The sequence below is a fragment of the Histomonas meleagridis genome, assembly GCF_020186115.1.
Source record: "Histomonas meleagridis strain 2922-C6/04-10x chromosome Unknown contig_10, whole genome shotgun sequence".
Lineage (NCBI taxonomy): Eukaryota > Parabasalia > Tritrichomonadida > Dientamoebidae > Histomonas > Histomonas meleagridis.
Genome location: NW_027150747.1, coordinates 32,615 through 54,337, shown reverse-complemented (window position 1 = coordinate 54,337; position 21,723 = coordinate 32,615). Strand labels below are relative to the sequence as shown.

General features: G+C 31.2%; 6 protein-coding genes across 6 annotated transcripts; 4 read left to right on the top strand and 2 right to left on the bottom strand.

Annotated features, from left to right (window-relative positions):
• Positions 1–228: 228 nt before the first annotated feature.
• Positions 229–2,307, bottom strand: GO595_000383 (uncharacterized protein; the record flags this gene model as incomplete). Its single annotated transcript, XM_067916889.1, has 1 exon — positions 229–2,307. One exon carries the CDS (start codon positions 2,305–2,307, stop codon positions 229–231), a length of 2,079 nt encoding a protein of 692 aa, XP_067779371.1.
• Positions 2,308–3,923: 1,616 nt separating this feature from the next.
• Positions 3,924–6,329, top strand: GO595_000382 (uncharacterized protein; the record flags this gene model as incomplete). The annotated part of the gene is made up of 1 exon (XM_067916878.1): positions 3,924–6,329. One exon carries the CDS (start codon positions 3,924–3,926, stop codon positions 6,327–6,329), a length of 2,406 nt encoding a protein of 801 aa, XP_067779370.1.
• Positions 6,330–6,536: 207 nt separating this feature from the next.
• Positions 6,537–8,051, top strand: GO595_000381 (vacuolar import and degradation protein; the record flags this gene model as incomplete). The annotated part of the gene is made up of 1 exon (XM_067916867.1): positions 6,537–8,051. One exon carries the CDS (start codon positions 6,537–6,539, stop codon positions 8,049–8,051), a length of 1,515 nt encoding a protein of 504 aa, XP_067779369.1.
• Positions 8,052–8,246: 195 nt separating this feature from the next.
• On the top strand, positions 8,247–9,482 carry GO595_000380 (STE family protein kinase; the record flags this gene model as incomplete). The annotated part of the gene is made up of 1 exon (XM_067916856.1): positions 8,247–9,482. One exon carries the CDS (start codon positions 8,247–8,249, stop codon positions 9,480–9,482), a length of 1,236 nt encoding a protein of 411 aa, XP_067779368.1.
• A 1,800-nt stretch (positions 9,483–11,282) lies between these two features.
• Positions 11,283–12,593, top strand: GO595_000379 (hydroxymethylglutaryl-CoA synthase, mitochondrial; the record flags this gene model as incomplete). The annotated part of the gene is made up of 1 exon (XM_067916844.1): positions 11,283–12,593. One exon carries the CDS (start codon positions 11,283–11,285, stop codon positions 12,591–12,593), a length of 1,311 nt encoding a protein of 436 aa, XP_067779367.1.
• A 177-nt stretch (positions 12,594–12,770) lies between these two features.
• Positions 12,771–18,326, bottom strand: GO595_000378 (Formin-like 2 Domain containing protein; the record flags this gene model as incomplete). Its single annotated transcript, XM_067916833.1, has 1 exon — positions 12,771–18,326. The coding sequence occupies one exon, from the start codon at positions 18,324–18,326 to the stop codon at positions 12,771–12,773; it is 5,556 nt and encodes a 1,851-aa protein (XP_067779366.1).
• Between the last annotated feature and the right edge of the window lie 3,397 nt (positions 18,327–21,723).

The window sequence follows — 21,723 nt, the reverse complement described above, 5'->3', positions numbered from 1 at the left end:
TACACAGAATTCAGTTAATATTTTCTCTTCATTATATATAAATAATTATTATTTAGATATATCATCAAACATATTGGCATATGAAATATTTTTGAATTTTCTATTTATATCAGAATAAAATTATTTTCCTAAATGACTCATGAGTCATACAAAAAGTGGAAAGTAAAGAATTGAAATTTTATGTAAATATTTTGGGGCACCCCGAAACATCAAATTTGATGCTTTTAATTAATTGCTCAAAGTTTTATAGAACATTCCGACTATGTTTGATAATGAGAATCTTTCTGCATTATCCTTTATGATTTCATTATTATCCGGCTTTTGTAATGTTGGGAAAGGAGAACTCCATTCGCCTATTTCCAACTCGGTTAAGTTTCCAGCCATTCTATTTGTTGAATACATTAATAATTCTTGTTGGAATTTATCGTCATCTTCAGCTTGATCCACGTTCTTCAAACTTACGACTTTTTGGAAAATCTTATGCAAATTTTCAACGTGTGCACTCTTAATCATTCTTTTCTTCATCATTTCATGGAGTTCTTTTTCAGGCCAATTAAACACTAATTGCGAACCTCTTCCGCCCATCGTTTCTATAAATCTTGCGAGTACTTCAGGTGAACGTATATTATTTCCATCCCAGAACAATTTCCTAATTCTTTTATTTTCTATTAAAGTTTGTTGTAATTCCTTAAGACATTTATCTCCGAACTCGTTATTTGAAAAGTTCACTTTCTCGAGTCCTGTATTTGTTCTTAATGCTTTAATAATTTCGAGTGAAGATTCCCTCATTTTACCAAATGCATTACCCGAAACATCTAACGATTTAATTGTCGAATTTGAAGCCAACATTTCGCCAAATGACTTTACAAGTTCTGGTGTTTCATTTCGAAGACATCCTTGGAAGCATAATGCCTTAAGATTAGGAAGTTTTCCAATGAATTCGATCAATTGTGGTCGAATTGGATTCGAACAATATTTAAGATTAACGAGTCTTGGATTAACAAGGTTTCGAATTCCGTTGAAAAATCCTTGCCAAACGTTATCAGGTACGACTGCTGCTGACATATCTATTTTCAATTGATTTGACGCAGGTTTATGTCTCATCAATAATACCCACGCGTCAGCATAAGTCGTTCCTTCCCATTGAATATGATGAAGATTAATGGTGTCTAACGATGGCGGCAATTGTGAAGTTTTGTCGATACGATTTGACGCTGTCGAATGCGAAATTGTGAAGGAGTGAAGTGAAGTTGCCGAAAGTGAACATAGCGCCGATGAAACGTCAATTTCACAGGAACTGATTTTCAGGCTTTTGATGGTTGGAATGTTGTTTAGAAGCTCAGAGATGTTAAGGTTTGGAATGCCTTCGAGCTTAAGCACGCGGGTACTTTTAAGTGAATCATTTTGTGTTGACATGCATATGAATTTGGAAATGAAATCATTGTCACATGCTTTGGAAAGTGATAAGTAATTGACCTTGGAAGCAGTGACAAAATCAATAAGAAGTTGAACTTGATTCTTTTGGAAATTGGAATCAAAGAATTTGAATGTGTGGATTTTGGTATTTGTACTTTGAAATGCCTTAATAAGTTCCGTAAATGAAGAGTCAATAGGCTCATGAATCTTGATCACTTCGAGGTTTGGATTTGATCCCGAAGAGATCATCTTCGCTATTTGTGTCCATAACGTTCCTTTTTTGCTTTTCTGTATAGAAAACCCTTTAATTGCGGGCTGTATAGTGAGAGAGTCAATGATTATGTCTGAGCAAATATCACTTTTAGGGATTTTAGTGAAATCGCAAAATTTGATATTTTTCATTTGCTCCTTAATCGCTTTGAGGAATGTGTCTCCTAACTGTATCTTAGCCTTAGTTGCGAGGTATAAAAATCGTTGATACTGTGGTACTTTTAATGGAGTAAATTGTGTTAAAAATGATCGATCTCCTTCGAATTTGGGTACTTCATTTGGCGGTAGAATACAACTTAAATAGCCAATGACATACGATGCTAATTCATATGCATTATCTTGTTGTAGAACTAATCCACCAGATGATTTATTTAATTGAACTTGAATCTTCGAAAGCAAATTGACATGTGTGATCATGGGCCACGTGAACCTGTCTACAACGGCAAGTTTACCTGTGCTTTCTGTAAGTAATACAAATTCGATTTCCGTTATCACAAGAACTGCGGGCTCAATCGCACTTCGGCGTAAGACATTTTGAGTACGCATACATGCAATAACATGACCGCTATGGAGATCTACGATTTTTTTGACTTGGCTGAGGATCTTCCTGTCGACTTCCATACTGCCGCTGGACTTAAAAAACCTTTTTCAATTCAGATTTTTCTGAAATTATAATCAGTAAACTTCAGAAAAATTTATTAACCGCTAATTGGGTTCGTTTTTTAACTAAGTGTTATCTTTACTTTGTGCACAAAATATTCGTCAGAAATTTCGATAAATAATTTGTATGGTTTACTTGTTATATATCAAAGCCATTTGATGATTTTCATTATCGAATATTTAAGAAATTATATACATTTCTAGTTTTAACATTTATATGATGTCCAAAATTTACATGAAGATTAGGGCAGAATTCTTATGAAACATCGAAAAAATAAATAATTAAAATATTAGATTTTTGCATTAAGCAATATGCATCATTAAATGTTTACACTTTGCTGGAGCTGATATAAATGTATTAAACAGTATATGATAATAAAACACTAACAATTAAATGCTTTTACCATGTCGAATATGCACTGAGTTTTCATATTGTAGTACTTCTTTCTTTATTCTAACAAGTATCTTTTCTTTTTTCATATATGAATACATATTTAATAAAATAAATTATATACAATTCAAACATTTATTAATTTATTCTACATTTTGATTTAATTTATTTCGTTCTTTTTCCAATTCATTATATTTCTCATTTAGTTTTTTGTTAATTCTTTTTTCATTTCTTATTTCAATTTCTTGTTTTAAAATATCATTTTTTAATTTTGTCAAAATTTCACTTTCGTTTGATTCTGTTTTATCATTAATTTGTTCTTCCAAATTTTTCTTTTTTCTTTCCAAATTTTTTATTTCTTTTTCTAATTCTTTTGCTTTTCGTAAATTTTGTTCTGTTTTATTCATTTCAATTTCATGTAAACTCTTTTCGATTTGTAATTGCTTTAATTCTTCTGTTTCGTTTTTCGTTTTTTCTGTGTTATTTTGATTTTGTTTAATTTGAGCAAAATGAAATTTCTCCATTTGATTAAATCTTGCTTGTGCCATCTTTAACTTAGCTTCAAGTTGTTCATATGTTCGTTTTCTTCTTTCAATTTCCTTTATTGATTTAATACTTTCTAATAATGAAATATCATTATCAGTAATTCCACGAAGATATGTTTCGGCACCCTCATAATTATGCTGGAGAATTTCATAAGATGCGCGTAGTCTGTTTGTTAATTGAGGAAATGTTCTTCTTGATATTAAATCTGATATCATATTAAGAACTTCTTGTGTTTCTAAATCAACAGAACAAACATCAAAAGTATTCAAACAATGAAGTTGATTGCTAAGTTGGTTATTTCTCTTTTTCTTTATTTTTCTTTCATTTTTGAATTCTACAATTCTATCTTCAAGTTCTTTAATTAATGTTTGTCGTGGCTTTCGCATCGAAAATTTATTGTTTAAATTGGAATTAATTTTAATTTTTTGAGGCATTAAAGAAAGATCTTGACATTTTTGTTCTAATTCCATTATTTCCAGTGAAGCACTTCTTAATTCTTCACAGTTTGATAAAAATTCCTCCTGTAATTTTCTAATATAATAATCCTTTTGCTTTTTTTTCTTTTCCATCTTTAAAGATGGTAAATATCACTAAACGACCGTTTATTTAACTAAAAAGTGCTCAAAGCCACAAAAACAAAATGTCATTTTGGGACACATTTGCTGATGATTCAGAGACATCTTTAGCTTCTCTGCTTACTGCTGACCCAATTGACTACGAAGCCATTCTTCTTCATCAGGAATTGTTCTCAACATATCGATCCAAAGATACGCAGTTACTTATGTTCCTTAGCGAACACGTAAACGAATTCATTGACGCAATGCTCAACAGCAAAAATGAAAAAGTATCAAAAGCATCTGTCGAATTATTTACAGGAAATAATTCGCCGTTACTTATAAACCTTATTCAAAACCAGCAGCTGTCAGAAGAATTTATTTCCAAAATACCGTCATTAAGTCTTGTTAAAATGGGATACATATCCCGAATATTTATCAAAGCTTTCGAAACAAAGAAGTCGGAAACTACAAACTTATTCGCAAAGTCTAAAACAATTTTGGTTGTCCTTACCAAATATATCGACATCAATTCAATATATGATCTCATCCATGAATTCGTATCAATTCCAACTCCCGATAATCACTTTCTTATCTTTGCATATATTCGACTTCTTTGTCCAAAAGGCGGCAAAACTCCTCCAGAACTTAAGACTCAAGTGACCGAATTTGTATCCAATTTCTCAGACCACAAATTCAATGAAATTCAATACTCCAAACTCCTGGAGACCGTTTACACATTTGTCACACTCAATAAGGAGTTCACTTTTCCAAACACGTTTCCAGCAGAACTCGGTTACATATATGCGACGCACAAAACGAATTCTGTTCATTGTCTTATTATGAAGATTGCGATAGAAGTTTCAGGTGCATCAAATGTATTTGAAAATATCGCAATAAAACTTGTGCAAAGAAATGTACCATATGGAGAACTATCAGTACTTGCGCTTGAGTTTCTAAGTCGGAATGTCAATGAGAGTCTTGTTGATGCAATTCCAATAATTATTGAAAGGTTTATCGAAGGTAAAATCAATACGTTTCACCAGAGCACTTTTGTGAAGTTTATATTATCGGCAATTAACGTTCCAAAGTTAAGAGAAGTAATTGTACAAAAACTTGTGCCGTTAATATTAGAAAATGCAAATAGAAGTAACTGGAGAAAGAACGCAAATGTCGTCGGGTTTTATTTGCAGTTGGCATCGATAATTGATGAATACGTCGGAGATCAAAATGAACAATGGAATAAATTTAGAATTAATGAAATTAAAGAGTGGACAAGTGGCAAAGAGGGACTAATGAAAAATGGAATGAAAACAGACGGAAATGACGCATTCGACTTACCGCCAAATAAAAAAGAAGAAAATTTCCAATTCCCGACATTCAGCGATGAGCCAATGAAAAGAGAAGAAAAGTTCGAATTCCCAACGTTTGATGATGAACCAGCAAAGAAAGAAGAAGAGAAAATAGTGTTTCCTTCTTTCGAAGATGAGCCAAAGAAGGAGGAGAAAATAGAATTTCCTTCTTTCGAAGATGAACCAGCAAAGAAAGAAGAAGAGAAAATAGTGTTTCCTTCTTTCGATGATAAGCCAAAGGAGGAGGAAAAGATCGAATTCCCTTCTTTCGAAGATGAGCCAGAGAAAAAAGAAGAGAAAATAATGTTCCCTTCTTTCGCTGACGAGCCTAAGAAAGAAGAAACTTTCCAATTCCCAACATTCAGCGATGAGCCAACGAAAAAAGAAGACAAGTTCGAATTCCCAACGTTTGATGATGAGCCAGCAGAGAAAGAAGAGAAAATAGAATTTCCTTCTTTCGAAGATGAGCCAGAGAAAAAAGAAGAGAAAATAATGTTCCCTTCTTTCGCTGACGAGCCTAAGAAAGAAGAAACTTTCCAATTCCCAACATTCAGCGATGAGCCAACGAAAAAAGAAGACAAGTTCGAATTCCCAACGTTTGATGATGAGCCAGCAGAGAAAGAAGAGAAAATAGAATTTCCTTCTTTCGAAGATGAGCCAAAGAAGGAGGAGAAAATAGAATTTCCTTCTTTTGCTGATGAGCCAGATAAAAAAGAAGAGAAAATTGAATTTCCTTCTTTTGCAGATGAACCAAAGAAAGAAGAAAGTTTCCAATTTCCAACATTTGATGATGAGAAGACACCAAAGAAATCAGAAAACAATTTCGCATTTCCTTCTTTTTCAGATGAACCAAATCAAAAAGAAGAAAAAATACAATTTCCATCTTTTGAGGATGAAAATCCAAAGAAAAATGACGAAAAAATATCATTTCCATCATTTGATGATAAACCTAAAACAGAAAACAAAACTTCATCAAATGAAACGACTTCCTCTGGAGTTGACATTTCATTTACGCATTTTCTTGAACTTATTAACAATCCATGTTGGGAATACAATGGTCCATCACCATCGGAACTATTTAGTCATAAAGAAGAATTCTCCACACCCGAAGAGGCGTTCGACTTTTTAATAAAACAATAAAATTATTTTCAAATCTATAAATATATAACGCTGATGATGACTTCAGTGTGTGTGTTTTTTTTTTTTTTTTTTTGATCTTCCATAAACAGAAAATGAGCGATCGCCCCAACACAAAATGAATTGTAAACTTCAGAATATTTTTTGTCAAATTGAAATTTTTTCTTATAAAGTTTGACGCAATGAAGTGACCAAATTTCACAATTTCATATGCAACAAGCAGTCGTAATCCAATCGCCGGTTCAAGTGTACCAAAGATATGGGCAAAACTATCGCCAAGTCGAAGCAAATTCAGTCGTCAAAATTCAAGCAATTGGTAATTGCTCTTTTGCTTTCGAAGTTGATGATGTCGGACCAAATCCAGAAGTCCTGATGAAGTCGGACATTTCGTCTTGTCTTAACACTTTCTTCTCTATGATCGATAGTACATTTAATTTCGACATAAGTTATAACAATATTTTGCATAGTTTTTCACTCGGATTCCAAAACCCAACTGAACTCGAACGCTTTGCTAACGCATTCGTTAATTGCCTTTTCGAGTTTACTTACAAAAAACGACCCACTGCCCAAGATTTACCCGAAATTGAACGTATTATTTCATATATGCGAGTGTCTGAGCCGCCTGTAGAAAACGAAGATGATGAATTCTTTGAAGATGATTCACAAGGGAATTATAATGGTGCTCCTGATAATGGCAAAAACTCACTTCTTCGTAATGCGCCACACACCAACAGTATTTTGGTCACACGCAATTATAATGACCATAGCGGTCTTGGAATTTTCAGTCAAGATTGCGCATTTCAAATGTCCATTCCAAGTATTTCTGATGCTACAGGACAAAAGTTAATTGCTGATGATGCACTTACACATAGTGGTGATCATGGGTTATTTGTTCTAGATCAAAAACGTCCGTATGAAGTTTTCAATCTTAATCTGGATCGTGGCATGGTCACAAACCATGTAAATTCTATTGACGCTAGTGGCAAGCAAATTCCAGTTGTCAAACTTCTTCACACAGAGAATGGAAATAGCACATCTCCAACATTTGTTGGATTTAATGAACGTGATACACTTATGTTCGACCCACGTGTTCAATGCTCTGTAGTTAATCATTCCGAATATAAGACAAATAACAAGTTCACATGTGGTATTACGACCTCGAATGGAAAGATTGCAATGGGTTCTAATAATGGTATTGTTCGCCTCTATAAGGAGCCATGTAAAACACGTGCAACAATTAACTTCCAAATTAATGTTGGAAATGATCCAATCATTGGAATTGATGTATCACCAGATGAACGTTGGGTCGTTGCAACATGTCCTTATTATTTATCAGTATTCGATGTTCTTGCTAAAAGTACTGGTAAACTTGGATTTGATTCTCCAATGGGTAAAGATAAACCACCTCTAATAAGACTTTACCTAAGTTCAGCTGATATTCAAACAATTGCTTCTAATAATGGTGGTATCTTATTACCATTTACACCAGCTAAGTTTGAAATAAGCCATGGAAAGGTTGTGGCAGTGGTTGCAAGTATGGGTAATTCACTTATTTCCTGGAATTTCTCTACGATTGAGAGAGGAAAATCACCTAAATATTCAATCAAATTTGTACAGTGTGATCAAATCGTTGATGATATGCCAATTGATTCATCAAGCAAAGTTATATACATTTCACCAAATCTTGTAAGCGCTGCTAAGTCATACAAGCGCGGAAGGTGTTGAAGAAGTTCTCAGTAAAAAATTGCAAAGAAATTAATTTAAACATCAAACTTTAATGTGACGGTTAATTCATCTTTGAATTGTTTATTCAAAAGTTTAAATGATCTTCTCTTCACTTTTGTAAAACATGAGATAACTGTCTCATTCAAATTCCCACTTTTTGAATTTCGTAAATAGGTCGGACCTTAAAATCTAAATATGAAAGAAAACAAAACAAATTTCCCACTTAACGCAGATGATTATGAACTATTATGTTTAATAGGAAAAGGAGCAACATCAGAAGTTTATAGTGCTCGTTGTAAATCAAACGGTAAAATTTTGGCAATAAAATTAATCGATTTGGAAGGTTACCCATTGGAACTAGATTATTTACGTCAAGAAGTTGCTTTTTGGTCTTCGTCTCAGCATCCAAATATTGTAGAATATTATGGATCATTTATTACAGGACCAACTCTTTACATCCTTATGGAGTTTATGCCTGGTGGGTCTGTTTCTGATATTATTCGATTTGGTTTTCCACATGGTTTTACAGATGAAAGAATCATAGCAACTATTCTAAAAGCAAATTTATTAGCACTACAACACATTCATTCCAACCACGAACTCCACCGAGATGTGAAACCAGGGAACACACTTATTAGTTCCACAGGCTCTGTCAAAATCGGTGATTTTGGTGTTGCAGCAACACTTCTAGAGAACGGTCAAAGGAGGCGCGCTCGCTTTACCATTATTGGTACACCGTGTTATATGGCACCTGAAGTCCTTCAAGAAGACATTGGCTACACCGAGAAAGCTGACATTTGGTCTTTTGGCATCGAGGCGATTGAATTGGCGGTTGGAACCGCACCATATTCAAATCTCAAACCGCTGGCGATCGTTCAAAAAATATTGAATGCACCTCCCCCTCAAATCCCCAACGATGGACGGTTTTCTCCTGAATTCAGAGCTGTCGTTCGTAAGTGCCTAAATCACGATGCAGCAAAAAGACCAACTGCTGAAGAATTATTGAATGAACCATTCTTCATTAAAGCAGCAGATTCTAGATACATTGTTAATCATATCTTAAATAAGTTGCCACCTGTTGAAGAAAGATATAAACATTTGGATCATGAAAATAAACATAAACGAAAGAAAAGCAAAGGCAAAAAACTTCCTACCTGGTCATATGATATGCCAGTTCCACCACAAAATAATTCTGATAATATAAATGTTGTTGTCAAAGGAAGATTCAACATAAAGAAACACTCCAGCATGGATTGTTTCTTGGGTGGAGATGTTAGTAACAACAAAGAGCAAAATGATCAGAATACTGATTTAAAAAATCGAGTTGATGAACTAACAAAAAGAGTAAAAATGCTTACAGAAGAAAACGAACAAATTAAAGAACAAATCAAAAATATTTTGCAAATAGTTCAACAATTGTCACGAAAATAGAAATAAAATAATTTCATGAATAAAAATAAATAAAAGCCACTTCGATTAAATGTTGATAGCATGCTATGCGAGACGTCTCTTGGTTTGTTCGTGTTCTTGTGAAAATCCCAATCGATGTTTTTTGACGATTAAAAACTGCTTATTCCTGTCAATTTTTGGCGGTTTTGCAATTTTAAACAGACACATGGAAAGCAAAATAAATGACACACAAGAACCTACAATTTTAGAAATGAGAGAAGTAAAATGGACAAAAAAAGGCCAATTCAAAGGTTCACCTAATTTTCCTGAAACACTCCCGCGAATTTCACCTAATTTTGAAGATCACTCTTTCCAGATAAACCTTACTGGAAACTGTTTACAATACGAAGATGGTGTTTGGAGTAGCGTTAATGCAACACCAGATTCGGAAATAGAATCAACAGACCCATTGATATCAGAAAATATTTGCTTAAAAAAAAGAGTTGAAACGCTGATTAGAGCTGCTGCTATTTCTGAAATAGAGGTACAACAATTGAAAGAACAGATACGCGAAGCAAAACAAATTTTAGCTCAGCTTGCCCAACTTGTGTAAAAATTAATATGAAGTGAACTAACGTCTTTTAAAATTAATTTTTTTTTTCGATCCTGCAAAATTAGTAATTAAGAATTGATACAGGTAATAGGTTCAAATTTATCAAAAAATGTCATGAATATAGTAAAAATATAATTTTTTTCATTAAAAAAAATAATTGAAATTTAAAAAAAAATTTCTTTGTGGAAAAATAAGTGATCATGCAAACAACTAGGATAGCAAACACTGTTCGAAACAAATATCTGCATATTTAAGTTAGTGAAATTTAAATTATTATACATGATTTCTTTAACTATGAAAAAAGAAAAAAATGGTCCCGCAGGGACTTGAACCCTAGACCTTTGCGTTATCAGCACAACGCTCTACCGACTGAGCTACGAGACCTCACGAATACCAAACTTCGAATATTATTGATTTATTATGATCAATAATATTTATTATAAAATCTCGATATTATCATCTTTAAAAATCACTGGTTTTAAAAACTAAAAAAATGAAATAGTGCTTTAATTTTAAATATATAATTAAAGAGGAGAAAGTGTTAAAATACGATCCCCTCTTATAAAAAGCAGGTCAATATTACGGCTGTGTTTCATTGGTGTGCCATCTTGGCCAGGTACTGTTAGTGTTTCAGTAACATCGCTTAGAATCATATTGCAATGTTCATCGTAAGCATGGAACATTCCAATTAATTCACGATTTTCAATTAACTGAACCTTCACGCGCCTTTCCATACAAAGGCGGAGGAAATCCTGAGGCATTGGCTTTTCGGTCTGTGGTTGCGAGCTCATTTCAACAATTAGAATTGACTGAGTTTGTCAGTATTCGCATGACGCACTTTTTGCTGTTTAAAGACCGTTTAAAGGAAGACAAACAATTGGTAAATTGTCACTTTTCCTCAAAAATTGAACACGTTTTGATCGTATCGTTCCATTGTCTCAGTGTAAAAATCATTTTTTAAAATCTCAAATTCATAATTTTGATATTTCGACACTTTACTCTTTTGTTTTACATGTACAAATGATAGGAAATGCTGTTGATTACAAAATATATTTTATTAGGATCTCATCTGTTGTGTTATTAATAATACGCAATTTCTCTGACTTAATTATCACATATGATTTTGTACATCTCACAGATTGGTCGTAAGGAAGTAAAATAAATTAATATTATTAAAATAAAATAATTTCACTTGACTGGAAAATGGTATCAAAAAAGTGGCATTTAAAATGAAAGGTGAAAAACCAACAAACATTGGTATTTTAGCAATTGAAGTTTACTTCCCAAAGTGTTTTATTCTTCAAGATGATCTAGAAGAAAGAGACATTGAAATTCTTGGAGAAGAAAATCGTCAAAGACTCAAAGGAAAATATACAAAAGGGTTAGGGCAAACAGCACTTGCATTTTGCACAGATCAAGAAGATGTTGTTTCCATTTCATTAAATGTTGTTTCTTCTTTAATGTCGAAGTATGGCTACACTGAAGATATGTTTGGTCGACTTGAAGTTGGAACTGAATCATCCATTGACCGCTCCAAATCAATCAAATCATTTTTAATGCAACTTTTCCCTAATAATCATTCTATGGTGGGTGTTGATAATACTAATGCTTGTTATGGTGGTACAGCAGCTTTATTAAACTCTCTTGCATGGATCGAAAGCTCCCAATGGGATGGTCGTTATGCACTAGTTGTATGTTCTGATATTGCTGTATACGAAGAAATGTCTGCAAGACCAACAGGTGGCTGTGGTGCTGTTGCAATGGTTATTGGTCCTAATGCCCCAATAGTTATTGAACCAGGTCTTTTTCACTCGCATTTCATCCATGGATATGATTTTTACAAACCAAATCCTGAAAATCCACATCCACTTGTCGATGGCCCTCTTTCTCTTACTTTGTACTATGAGTGCCTTGATCAATGTTATTTTGGATATAGAAACAAAACAGGAAATGAAAAATTATCTCTTGATGATTTCGACTATATTTGTTTCCATACGCCCTTCATGAACCACATAAAGAAGTGCTTAGGTAGGCTTGTTTATTTGCAAGATAAAAAAGGCGATGAACAAGAAATATCTGAAACACGTAATAATCCAAGATTTATGTCGGAACTAAGTGCAACCCACCGTCCTATTTTTGACAAGAAAGTACTTCCATCTTGTCTTCTTTCAATGTATTGTGGAAATGGATACACAGCTTCATTATATCTTGCTATTGCATCATTAATTAACAGCAGCGACTTAGATGGAAAGCATGTTCTTTGCTTTTCTTACGGAAGTGGATGTGCGTCAACGATGTTCTCCCTCAGAGTTAATGGCGATCTTTCCAAAATGAAAAAAGTGCTCAATCTCGAAGAACGTTTAAATTCGAGAACAAAACGATCGGTAACCGACTATGAGAAAAGCATTCAATACGAAAATGAAAGATATAAAACAGCACCATATACACCAAAGGAATCTAAGGAATATCTTTGGGGAAATAGTTGGTATCTTGCATCAATTGATGAAAAATGGAAGCGCCATTACCAAAGACTTGAATAAGGAAATCCTTAAACAACTCTTTTGAACATTATTTTTTAAACATTTCTAAAAGGATTTGAAGATTTCTTATGATAATTATAATTTAAGATTTAGTGATAATGCGAATATTTTGATAAAGTAATGTATCACATGAAATTAAATAAATAAAATGAATCAAATGGAAATTTTAATTATTATTTAACCGGTTTTTCTTACCTTAGCGAAAGCTGCCATTAGATCATTATTTGCTGGTTTGGGGGGACCCGGCGGGGGGCCTCTTTGCTGGGGTGGCCCGCCTCCCACTTTTTTGAGTTGGGGTGGCCCTGTCTGTAGCTTCTTCATCAACTCATCCAAAACACCTCTCTGAGCGTCACCAGCGTTAATTACGCCTCTTCTCAATGGGTTCTGCATCTTATTCTTAGCCTTTTCTTCATCTGCCTTCTTCTTTTCATTAACTTCTTTGGCCTTTCTTAATTCTTCTGCCAATTTAATAAATACATTAAAGAAGTCGGCCATTTGCATTGCGTCAGGATCTTCTCCATATTCTTTAACCAATTTTGCATATAATTCATCGATTTTGTTAAATGTTTCAGGCTGCTTTTTAACGGTCGCCGACTTTTCACCGATGAATTTTTTGATTTCTTTTGCGAGTACATAACTATTGTCGAGTTTCTCTGCTTGAGCTAAAGATCTTTCTAATGTGTTAAACATTCCATCCATAGCCTTATAAGACTTACGGATCGTATCCATATCTACGGTCAAAGCTTTTTTGATTGGCTCCAATTCATTATATAATTCGTTGACAGGGAATTGTTCAGCGATAAAGTTCACTAGTAAATAACCAGGAACTTGTGTACGGATTTCTCTGATTTTATCAATGAAATCGAACTTAAATCCGTAAGCGCCTCCACGCATAGTACCTCCGTTACATATATTACCTATACGTAATATTAATGCTAAGAGGTCCTTTAACTTCTCTGATGTGTTAATGCTATTTAATCCATTATATATAAACGATAATGGCCTCTCGACGTCTTCGATCTGTGAATCAAATGTCTTACGAATGTATAAGAAGTCAATGTGCGTGTCCAACATTTGTATTCCGCTGATTGCATTCACAAATTGTTCAGCTTTACCTAACAATGCTTTATCGCCATCATATGACACAACTGCTTGAACTTCTTCTGCATTTGGCTTGTTGTTACGGAGCGCTTGGATTTCATCCTCAGTCAGCTTGTCGCTAAGTGTCTTAATTTCGGTCGCAACTTGTTCATTCGGCCTTCTGAAGCGTGTGACCATAATAGTGATCGCTTTGGATCGATTCTGGTCAAACAATTCGACAATCTTCGGCTTCGGCGGCGCCGCTTCTGCTGCTGCTCTTCCCGATGGTGTCGGCGCTGGCTTAGGTGCTGCTGTGGCAAACAATTCCAACAATTTGTCTTCATCGAATTTGGCCTTTGTGTCGTCGATCTTCTCCCATAATGTTCCTTTGACTGTTGAGTCGGGTATCTTCGTCCAATACAAGTTACGCAGTGGCTTCGGCGGCTTGGGATTGGGCTTTGATGGCATTCCGGAGCCCGGAGGAGGAGGAGCGCCTGGCGGAGGAGGTGGAGCGCCGGGTGGTGGAGGAGGAGGCGCATCAGGAGGTGGGGGTGGAGGCGGAGGTGGTGGAGGAGCTTCGGCTTCAGATGAAGGCGCTTCGGGTGCTGAAGCTTCGGACTTGCCTGAAGATGATAATGTTTCTTTGAGTTTAGCGATTTCGGCTTTTTGTGCTTCGATTTGTTTTTGTAATGCTTCGATGTTTGCATTGCTTTGAGATTGCCGTGGCTGATTTGATGATTTTTTCTTGATGGTATTGATTTGTCCTTGTAATTTAGTGATTTCGTCTTTGTGTGATTTAATGATTTTATCTTTTTCGGATATTTCTTTTGTAAGTTTTTCAATTTGTTCTTTTTGTTCATTATTATTATCATCTTCGTCATCAGAACTTGAAGAAGATGATGAAGAAGATGAATGTTCTTTGTTCTTTAATGTTTCAATTTCATTTTCCATTTCTTTAATTTTAGATTCAAGTTCTTTCTTATTGTTGTCTAAAGATTGTTCTTTTTCTTTATATGATTTGATTTCATTTTCATATTGTTCGATTTTAGTTTCAAGGATTAATTTGTTTTGTTTTGTAGATGATAAATCTTGTTTAATTTTATCATTTTCTTCATTAATTTGAATTTCTTTGTTCTTTAATGATTCGATTTCATTATTCAAACTTTCGATTTTAGATTCGAGTAAAGCTTTCGTTTGTTTCATTTGAGATAATTCTTGTTTAATATTATCACTATCATTTTTATAATTTGATTCTTGATTAACTAATGTATTAATTTCATTTTGAAGTTCTTCAATTTTAATTTCTGCACTTGCTTTAGATGTTTTAACATTTAATAATTCTTGTTTAATATTTTCAGCATCATTAATTAATGATAATTCTTTGCTCTTTAATGATTCGATTTCGGAATTTAATTCTTCAATTTTAGAATCAGAACTTGCTTTAGATTGTTTAACATTAGATAATTCTTGTTTGATTTTCTCATTTTCGGATTGAAGTTCAATTTCTTTGTTCTTTAAATTATTAATATCATTTTCTAATTCTTCGATTTTAGAATCAGAAGTAATTTTGTTTTGTTTAGTTAATGATAATTCTTGTTTAATTTTATCGTTTTCTGTTTTAAGTTCATTTTCTTTATTCTTTAATGAATTAATTTCTGTTTCTAATTCTTCGATTTTACTTTCTGCAATAGTTTTACTTTGTTTAACTTGTGATAATTCTTGTTTAATTTTATCATTTTCGGATTTATAATCATTTTCATTGTTCTTCAAACTTTCAATTTCATTCTTTAATTCAACAATCTTTAAATCAGATTTAGCTTTAGCTTCTTTAATTTCATTTAATTCGATTTCTCGTGTTGCAAGAATTTCGATTTTATCATCATTATCATTATCACTTGAAGAAGATGAAGAAGATGAACCTTCATCACTAACTTTCTTAGATTTCATTGATTCAATTTGTGCTTTTAAGTGTTGAATCATAGCTTCATTCGAAGATTTAACTTCTTTAAGTGAATTGATTTCATTACGTAATTCATCTTCATTATCACTTGAACTTGAAGATGATGAAGAATCGGATTTTTGTGTTAATGTTTCTATTTCTTCTTCAAGTTCTTTAATTTTAGATTCATTAACTAATTTGTTTTGTTTTAATATCGAATTTTCTTGTTTAATTTTATCATATTCTTCTTTAATATTCAAATCTTTAGTTTTAATTGTTTGGATTTCATTTTCAAGTTCTTCAATTTTGTTTTCAGCTATAGCTTTATTTTGTTTCATATTAATTAATTCTTGTTTCATTTTATCTGATTCTTCTTTAATATTAATTTCTTTTGATTTTAATGTTTCGATTTCATTTTCTAATTCATTAACTTTTTGTTCTACACTTGCTTTACTTTGTTTAGTTAATGATAATTCTTGTTTAATTTTATCATTTTCTTCTTTAACATTTAATTCTTTCGTTTTCATTTCTTCATTTAATTTCTCTAATTCTTCAATCTTAAATTGTAAACGTGCATTGTTCTCTTTAATTGTTAACATTTCTTGTTTTGTACTTGTGTTATCTTCTTTATTTGCTGATTCTTTTGATTTTAATGTTTTAATTTCATTTTCTAATTCTTCGATTTTAGATTTCGATATAATATTTTCTTGTTTAACTTCTGATAATTCTTTTTTAATATTTTCTGATTCATTTTTAATTGTAATTTCTTTATTTTTTAATGATTCGATTTCGGAATTTAATTCAATGATTTTCGATTCTGCAGTAACTTTAGCTTGTTGAAGTTCATTAAATTCTTTATCATTATTATTTTGTTTCTTTAATGCTTCAATTTCTTCTAAAAGTTTTTCTACTTTTGTATCTGATTGAAGTTTAGCTTCTCTTAACATAACATATTCTTTATTATCAGACACTGTTATATTCGAAATTCCACTTTCTTCAGTTGTCGAAGAAGAAATATTTGATTTATATGATTCATAAGCTTCTGTTTCGGTAGAAATTGAATCAGATGAAGAAGAATCGGATTTAGTTTTAGATTTTGATTTAGATTTAGTTGATTCATCAGATTTTTCTTCTTTATTTTTCATTTTATTTAATTTCTCTTTTAATTCATTACAAATTGCTTTTAATTTATTATTCTCTTTAATGATATCATCTTTTTCATCATTTAATGATTTACATTTCTTATTTAATTCCGTGACTTGATTCTTCATTTCTAATAAGTTTTGTTGTAATTGACGTAATTCTGCTTCTGATATAATCGTTGGCCCATCAATATCAGAAGGACGTTCTTGTTTACCGAATAATGCTTCTAAGTTATCAATATTAACTTTTCCTGCTTTTTTAATTATCTTTTTCATTTGTTGACGTTTAAGTTCATTTTCTACAGCAAACATTTCTGATCCAAGTTCGCTTAATATAGTGTTATTATCACTTTGTTCAATACTAAGTTTAATAGGTGAATCTAAATCAGCTGTAACAACGAAAATTTTTTTATATCTTCGTAAATCTTTTGCTGAGATAGCAAAGTAACGCGTAATGTTTATAGCATTAAAGAAATATGTCATTATGATATTAAAGATATTATTATGTCGAAGTGCTAAATCTACAAGTCCAAGTTGTACATTCCTAAATAAATATGGTGGATTTGAATTTGTATCAATGATTTTACATAACGATTTATCATTAAATGGATTAATTCCTGTGTTTGGAAATATAGACTTACAAATAGAAACATCGTCTTCTAATACTGTTGCTAAGTTTTGTAATAATTCATTATGACTTTCTTTTAACGCTTTGATTAAGCCGGCATTTTCTATATTCATTAACCAATTATATCGAAATGATGGATATCCTTCTTCGCCATGCTGCCCAACAAGTGTTAAATAAATACCATTCAAAAAGGAATATAATGTTAAAAGATTGGCTCCTTTCGATGATACAAAATATGTGATATTTTTCCAGCCATGATGATTACGTTCAAGTTTCCGAAATGTTTCGAGGATAATTCGAAGTGTAATGCCATGTTTTTTAGGATCTGTTACTCCAAAAAGATATGCTAAACAAATACCAAAAACAAAGTCAAATGTACGCAAATGTGGTGGGTAAATGCAGTTGATAATAATATTAATGTATTTGTAATAATCTAGGACTTTATCAAGACCTTGTGATGTATTACATATTGACCTAAAACATTCCAGAAGACCTTCTAGTATTGCAGCATCACCCTTGGAGATTTCACCAACTGAAGTAAGCTTATTGGATATTTGTTGAATGATTTTAAATAGAAATACATGACCTCCTTCCTCAAGAAATTGTTTGCCCCAGGATAGACGTGATTTAGCAAGATTATTTGCTACATTTTTAAGGTTTTCTGGAGTCAAATTATTCTTTAATTCGAGAAGTAATGACTTTGGTGAAGGAATAGATAAATCAAGTTGTTCTTGGAAAACCATCATTTGCCATTTTTCATCTGTTGTTTTTTGTTCGATGAAGTTTGATCGCTTTTCTCCATGAATATCCATATCATCAAGAAATGCTGAAAGCATTTCATCAATAGCACTATCTGGTGGTCTAGAAGTAGGCAGCTTCTTTGTCACAAATGGATGAAAGGCTTTGGCTTCTGATTTCTTCTTCTTTGAGCTTTTCTTTTTCATTTTGGTTTTTTCAAATGGTGCCAAGCTGTACCAGGTTTACTCAAAAAGCAAATTGTAAAATTTTGTCAATAAAAAATTGAATGACATTTTGTCCTTTCACTAATAGAAAAGTCGTTAATTTACAACTCTAAACGTTTTTCCTTTAATTCACCATTTGAAAAAACCGGCAATTTTTATTTCTGACATAAGAAGGTTTTAATATCATTTGATAAATGGGTTAATATTACTATCCTTATTCCCCATTTCAAAGACCTAATGGTGGGTTCCTTAATAGGAATCGAATGTATAAAATATATATGTGCGATATGTGATATATGAACTTTTGGTTTCCTTCAACGAAACATATAATTTTGTGGTTAATAATATTATTAATTTTGGGCATGATTAATACTGTAATAATTAAAAAAAATATATATTTTAATTAATTTTTTAAAGACAAGATCACAACTTCAATGGTTTCTACGAAGTTGGTGACTTCAAAATATCCAAAATGTAACTTTCAAGAGATGATATATCATCTTCAAATGAACGCATTGATGGAATAATATGTTCTGAACACTGTGATCAAACCAAACTTGGTATTTCAATCAAATGAAAGAAACAGCTTTTACATATTCAAATAAGAAAGGAAATATAGAAATTATAAAATTAGTTGAAAAATATATATAAAAAAATAATAATATTAAATGCAAATATATAAATTAGAGAAATCAGATACAATTGAAGAAATTCATTCGGATAACAAATCAGAAAAATCAGAAACAGATGAAATGGAAGAAAACAAATTGGAAATTAATAAATTTGATTCTAATAAAGATGAAATAGATGAAATTCAAATTGAAAATAGCGAAACAAAATCAGAAATCGAAGAAATCGAAACAGACAAGGAAAACGATGATAAAATTAAATTAGAGATTGAAGAAGTTAATGGTGCTGAAGAAGTCAAATCAGAGAAGAGCAAACTTTATTCGGAAGACGAAACAATCGAAGAAGTAAGTGATATTGCAGAAAATGACGAACTTCAATCAGAAGATGTTTCTTTTCACAGTGTTCACATATTACATATTCGCATATATTAAAATATATGAACAAGTTATAGCATTTTAGATTCAAAATATATTATTTTTATTTTTTTTTTACTAAATTCTAAATTTGAGTGATAAATTTTACTTCTTTAAAATCATCAGCAAATGGATCTTCATCCATATTAGTTGTGAATGTATTTTGAAATGTGTTTTGGATTTCAACATTATTTTGTTCAATGCTTTCTTTCTCTCGTTCTTCGCTTAAATGTTTTTTATGTTTGTTTCTAACTAAAAGAATAACAAGTAATGAAATGACAAAAATTACAACGACTACAACACGAACAGAAATGATAATTACATTTTTATTTTCATTTGTTTGAAATTCATTTGAAAATAAAATTGTAAAGAAATAAGAATAAAAGCTATAATAAGTTGAATAGCAAATAATTGTATAATTATAAAAAATAAATCCTGTTTCAATATACGTATGCGATGAATTAATGTATGAAAATGTAAATGAATTTATTTTTGTATTATAGAATGAAATTGTTTGTGTGATATAATATAAATATGTTAAAGTGCTGATAAATGTTAATGAAGAACAATAACAAAATGCCAAATTTCCAATATAATTAACTGAATTCGGAAGTGTAATATTATTTAATGAAGTACAATAAGAAAATGCTGAAATTCCAATTGATGTTAAATTATAACCAAAATTAATAATTTCTAATGAAGAACAATAAGAAAATGCTGAATTTCCAATATAATAAACTGAATTAATTCTCTTCCATTGAGAAAATGAATTATCTGGTATATAAAAAATTCCTTTTTCAATAATAATATGTTCTGTAATATTTTGATATGTTTGATTAAATTCACTTTCATTTGTTATAGGCAGTGTATTTGTAGAATTATCAAATGTTTGAAAAGTATTCATGAAAAACATAACAAACAATAATGAAAAATAAAAATTTTTCTTGTTTTCTTTTATTATATAAATATTATTTTCATTTTTATATAAATAATTAAATATTATAAATAATTTTTTTTCCCCCAAAAAAATAAAACAATTTTTAGATCGAATTATTAAATAATTACATTTATTCAGGAGTTTCAAGTAACAACGCAGCGCCTCTTTGTATCCAATGGTCAGGTGATTTCTTTGTTGGCAATGGTATTTTCATCACGAAATTTGATGATTTTCCTGAAGCCGCCACTTTACCTTTTCTTTTTTCTGTTATATAAATTGGGCATTGATAATATTTATCATTATTCTTTTGTGTATTATTATTTGTTGGTATCAAATGTATATATGGAACTTCGGAATAAATTTGACCTATTTCTTGTTCTTCCACACATTTATTCACATTATCCCATTTACATCCATTAAAGAACAAACCATTAACATATACTCCAACTTTTGGTATTTCTTTTGGTTCTTCGTCAATTATTTCTATTTCGAACGAGAGATCATCGATTGGAATATTATTGTCAATCGAATGCCTTTGTAACACAGCAATAATAAATGATTGCGGATATATAAATGCAGAAAACCAAAATGAAATTGGAATATTACTTTTCCAATCATTAAAGAAGTTTATTCGTTTAATTAAATCATCAAACCATGAATTAAGTGGTTTAACACTTTTATACTTTAACCATAGTTTAGGTACTTTATTTAGATATAAATAACGTAATACTTCTTCAAGATTTGATGAAATTGGTGTATAACCATTTAATGCTTTATTAAGATCTTCGAATGTATTTGATATTATATTTAATAGTTTTCGATAACTTAAAATTTCTTGTTGAAGAATTATATTAAATGGATCAAACGATTGTTCATTTTCATTTTCATTTTCTTCTTCTTCATTATTTACATCTAAATTCGGAAGTTTTGATATTAAATTTTGTATAATTTCATTAATTGAGATATTATTAAACGAATTATTTAATGAAATTCCAATTAATTTTTGAAGTTCTTTAATTATTTGTAATGAATTCTTTTGTTTGTTTATAATTTCGACATTTTCATGCATCGAAAATACCAAATGATCATCTTCAAATGGAAGTGCATTAATATATTCGATGATATTTTGATAATTTTTAACATTTGGTATATAAAACGTTTTACTTTCAGAGAAATAATAATTTTCATTTAATATTTCAGGACAATAAAACTTCGAAAATATCGAAAACAAAATTTGTTGATCTAAAATATCTGTAACATGACCACCATAAATAATATCGCCAATAATATAACGAAGTGATTCCCAATTAATTGTTGATTGTTCATCAATATATTTTTTCAGATAAGAAAATGATATTAGAAAATCATTTTCATTCCAATCATAAATATTATTAAATCC